Here is a 5,000-nt window from a genome sequence, read left to right as displayed (position 1 = left end):
CACACAGATCACATACACACACACAGGGCACACAGATCACACACAGGGCACACACAGATCACATACACACACACACACAGATCACACACACACACACACACACACATCCACACAGACACACACATTCACACACACACACACACACACACACGGCACACAGATCACACACAGGGCACACACAGGGCACACAGATCACACACACACACACACACACACACCCACCCGTCTCCGCTGCAGACGTCACAGGGCACTTCCCCGGGCTGGGCTGGCGTGAGGTCGTGGCCGCTGTCCCTCTGGGAGCGGACGTGATCGGCCACCTCACGCAGGGTGGTGTTGACCTGTACACACACACACACATTAGAAACACACACACACATTAGAAACACACACACGCAGGGTGGTGTTGACCTGTACACACACACACACACACACACACATTAGAAACACACACACACACACATGCAGGGTGGTGTTGACCTGTACACACACACACACACACACATTAGAAACACACACACACACACACATTAGAAACACTCACACACTAACCTTGAGCACGGGGCGGCGGAAGAAGGTCTCCTTGCACAGCGGACACTGGCACACCACGCTGCAGTCCCAGTTGCGCTTGATGATTCATATAATAATAGATCATACAATTAATGACCAACACACATGTACACACACATACCTGCGCACATATACACACACACATACCTGGGGGGTATTCGTCGTAGCTCGCTAAGCGGTTTAGCGAGCTAATTTCCAGGCTAAGATCAAAAACGCCCCTCTTTTTGGTTCGTGGAAGCAACTTTTGATAAATCACCATAGTAACATATCAATTAGCACTAACCTGCTCCAGCGTAGGCTAACTTAAGTGTAGCTGGATAAGCTTGCCACACCCCCGGAAAAAAGAGGGATCCCATTGACCAAGGACTGATATGTGATAGTTAGATTAGCGTAGGGAGAGAGTTCTTTGCGATCGCGCAAATGCCATGATAAGTTTAGCCTGGTTGAAATTAACCACATGATTTGGATGCGGATCAGCCGTTAACGAACCGATATTTGCTGTTCTCAATCAGCTCGCTAATCTTAACGGGCTAAAAGGCCAATTGATTAACTTATCTTCAACCCTACGACGAACGGGCCCCTGCACACACATATACACACACATACCTGCACACACATATACACACACATACCTGCACACACATATACACACACATACCTGCACACACATATACACACACATACAGCACACACATATACACACACATACCTGCACACACATATACACACACATACCTGCACACACATATACACACACATACCTGCACACACATATACACACACATACAGCACACACATATACACACACATACCTACACACACATATACACACACATACCTGCACACACATATACACACACATACCTGCACACACATATACACACACATACCTGCACACACATATACACACACATACCTGCACACACATATACACACACATACCTGCACACACATATACACACACATACAGCACACACATATACACACACATATACACACACATACCTACACACACATACCTACACACACATATACACACACATACCTGCACACACATATACACACACATACCTGCACACACATATACACACACATACCTGCACACACATATACACACACATGTACACACACATATACACACACATACCTGCACACACATATACACACACATACAGCACACACATATACACACACATACCTGCACACACATGTACACACACATACCTACACACACATATACACACACATACCTGCACACACATATACACACACATACCTGCACACACATATACACACACATGTACACACACATATACACACACATACCTGCACACACATATACACACACATACAGCACACACATATACACACACATACCTGCACACACATGTACACACACATATACACACACATGTACACACACATACCTGCACACACATATACACCACATATACATATACGCCTTTGCTTCCAGCTTCTTCAGCTCCACATACGTCACCTCAGGGAAGTAATCGCCCACCTCTGGCAGGGCGTAGAGTCCCTTCCTCTTGAGCACGGCACGTTCGGGGACATCTTTGCCATCCGTCTCCGTCTTTTTAGGAGTCTTCTCCTTGTAGGCCTCGTTTGTGTGGCACACTACTACCACATTGCGCTGGTAGCCGGCACACATCTTTCTCCTCTGGGCAGAGTCAGACACGTTTGTTCGGGCAGAAGTCGACACGTTGGTCTGGTCAAAGACATCCCCCTCTTCTCCGAGGTCGTTGTCGCCATCGGCACCATCGTCTGGGTCATCTGCCTCTTTACCATTGTGGACTTCCCCAGGCTCTTCTTTAGCAGGGGCTGCCTTGGCAGCAGACTTGGCTGGAGCTGCCTTTTTACCTGGTGGGACCTCTGACTCAGAGTCATCTTCACCTGCTTCGTTATCATCCGCAGGATCTTCGTCATCAGCAGGATCTCCGTTTTCCGCAGGATCTTCGTCATCAGCAGGATCTTCGTCATCAGCAGGATCTTCGTTTTCTGCAGGATCTTCATCCTCCACCTCTTCCTCAGCAATTTCATCATCAACATCTTCATCATATTCATCATCTTCCTCATCGACATCATCTTCCTCATCGACATCATCTTCATCATCGTCACCTTCATCATAGTCACCTTCATCATCACCTTCGTCATCATCTTCATCACCATCAGTATCACCTTCATCTTCCTCATCGACATCATCTTCACCTTCATCATCGTCACCTTCATCATCACCTTTGTCATCATCTTCATCACCATCGTCAGCTTCATCATCGGCATCATCGTCGAAATCACCGACCTCTTCATCACTGACATCTTCACCATAGACATCATCATCGCCACCATCATCGTCCCACTCTTCATCACCGGCAGCTAGGACCACCACTGTTGCACTGCGCATCTGGCTTAGCTTTTCCTGGGCCCTCTCGAACATCTCACCAGAGCGGGCGTGCTTCTTCTCGGCCTCCTCTAGGTCATCTCTAGTTGGATTGTCCTTCTGCTGCATCTGCAACAAGGCTGCACTGGTCTCCTGCTGGGCCCTCTGGCTCTCCCACAGCATCATCACCAGTTCCTCCATTTTTTGTTTGGTGCTCCTTTGCGTGAAGTCCTGAAAAAAGTTCCACCAAGTCGTCGATTCCTTCACTTCTGCTCATTCGCACTTACGCCCTATGCCCGCATTCTCCACCATATGTGGTATCATGAGAGGCTTTACCACTGAGCTGGGTGTAGGGCAGTGCGTAATTAACAGGACAGAGCAGGCAAAAGTGCTTTCAAACGAGGATCAGGTTTATTCACAAACACAAAGTCTTTCAGGAAGCAAACATAAAAGTTCTTCAAAGGCAAAAACATAGGCTTCATAAAGTTGCTCCTCACTTACATCCTGCCCACTGTAGTTGCAGCTTAAAGTTCCTCCGTCCAGGTCCTTCCCGGCTTGGGGCTAGCCTTCCCCCTTCCGGATGCGGCTTAGCAAGCGCTTCAGCAAGCGTTTCCACAACAGCTTCACCCGCACGTCAAGTGCTCTCTGTTCTCCCTTCTGGCTCTTCCTGCTCTCGTGGCTCGCTCTTTCACAACAGGCACCACCTGTCTTAAATGCCCCTTCGTCCATCAGGTGCCTTAAGCACCTACACCTGGTTGGGTGCTGCTGCATTCTGGGAGATGTAGTTCCACTGGCAGCCATCTTGTGGTGTGGCAGCCAGACCTCCACACGAACCCCACACCCCTCTGATAGCTGGCCCATCGTGATGCCACAACATGTACACACACATATACACACACATGTACACACACATACCTGCACACACATGTACACACACATATACACACACATGTACACACACATACCTGCACACACATATACACACACATATACACACACATGTACACACACATACCTTGATGCACGGCGCGCAGAAGTTGTGGCCGCATGGCGTCGACACAGGATCGCTCAGCACGTCCAGACAGATGGGACACTGGAACTGTTCCGCTGATAGAGCACTGCCGGGGGTCGCCATGGCTACTGTACGACAACAACAACGACAACACAAACAGCATCGACATAAACAACAATAGTCATTACAACAACACAAACAGCATCAGCATAAACAACAACAATAGTCACAACAACAACAGCATCAACATAAACAACAATTGTCACAACACAGACAACAACAGCGCCCCATTCGTCGTAAGGGCTGAAGCTAAGTTAATCAATTGTCCTTTTAGCCCGTTAACATTAGCCAGCTGATTGAGAACAGCAAATATCGGCTCGTCAACGACTAATCCGCCTCCAAATCATGTGGTTAATTTCAACCAGGCTAAACTTATCAGGGCAATTGCGCGTGCACGCCCTACTTCAAAAGGCAGGAAAGGTTGATCACCAAAACAATGATTTTCTAACGGTATAATGGTTCTAAACTCAAAGAAAAGGGCTCTTTTTTTCTCCGCTGGTGAGCAGGAGATGAACATGAACGCTTATGAAGAATACAAGACCATAATAATGGCAAAATTCAACACCGCCACCGCTGTGAGAGCAAGGTGTGTTGGGATGTTTATAGGGTGATATCTATGTATGAATACCTGATGGCAAGTGTGAACTGGTACAGTGTATACCCCTGCCGGTTCGTAACTGCAAGGTTGCTAGTTCAAATCCCCTCACCTCCTTCCTCGCTGTAGTTTTACATTTCCTTGTAAGTCGCTTTGAATAAAAGCGTCTGTTAAATGACAATGTTTTAATAACAAATGCAATAAATTGAAGCAGTGAAAATAAATTGTCTGTATTTCTCTCTATTCTTATCATGAGTCCACCTTAATCATTTTCTACAATAATGATATGCTATGGTGTACTAATAACACTCATATAATTATGAGTGCTTTGTTCTCCGCATCACCGACACTACAAAAATGTACCACTCGCA

The 5,000-nt window shown here is 47.1% G+C and overlaps 1 protein-coding gene across 1 annotated transcript in view; it reads right to left on the bottom strand.

The window, feature by feature from the left end:
* The window catches only part of LOC105906011 (zinc finger protein RFP-like), a 13,978-nt gene extending 9,881 nt beyond the window's left edge, over window positions 1-4,097 (bottom strand). The window contains exons 1-5 of the mRNA XM_042709505.1: window positions 3,978-4,097; window positions 2,842-3,193; window positions 2,036-2,607; window positions 550-624; window positions 223-338 (exon numbers count right to left, since the gene is read on the bottom strand). Of these exons, the coding sequence (XP_042565439.1) occupies window positions 223-338; window positions 550-624; window positions 2,036-2,607; window positions 2,842-3,193; window positions 3,978-4,097 (1,235 nt within the window). The remainder of the gene's footprint in view (window positions 1-222; window positions 339-549; window positions 625-2,035; window positions 2,608-2,841; window positions 3,194-3,977) is intronic.
* Window positions 4,098-5,000: the final 903 nt, after the last annotated feature.

This window comes from Clupea harengus, chromosome 13 (genome assembly GCF_900700415.2).
Source record: "Clupea harengus chromosome 13, Ch_v2.0.2, whole genome shotgun sequence".
NCBI classification, from domain to species: domain Eukaryota; kingdom Metazoa; phylum Chordata; class Actinopteri; order Clupeiformes; family Clupeidae; genus Clupea; species Clupea harengus.
This window is presented reverse-complemented; position numbering and strand designations above follow the sequence as displayed.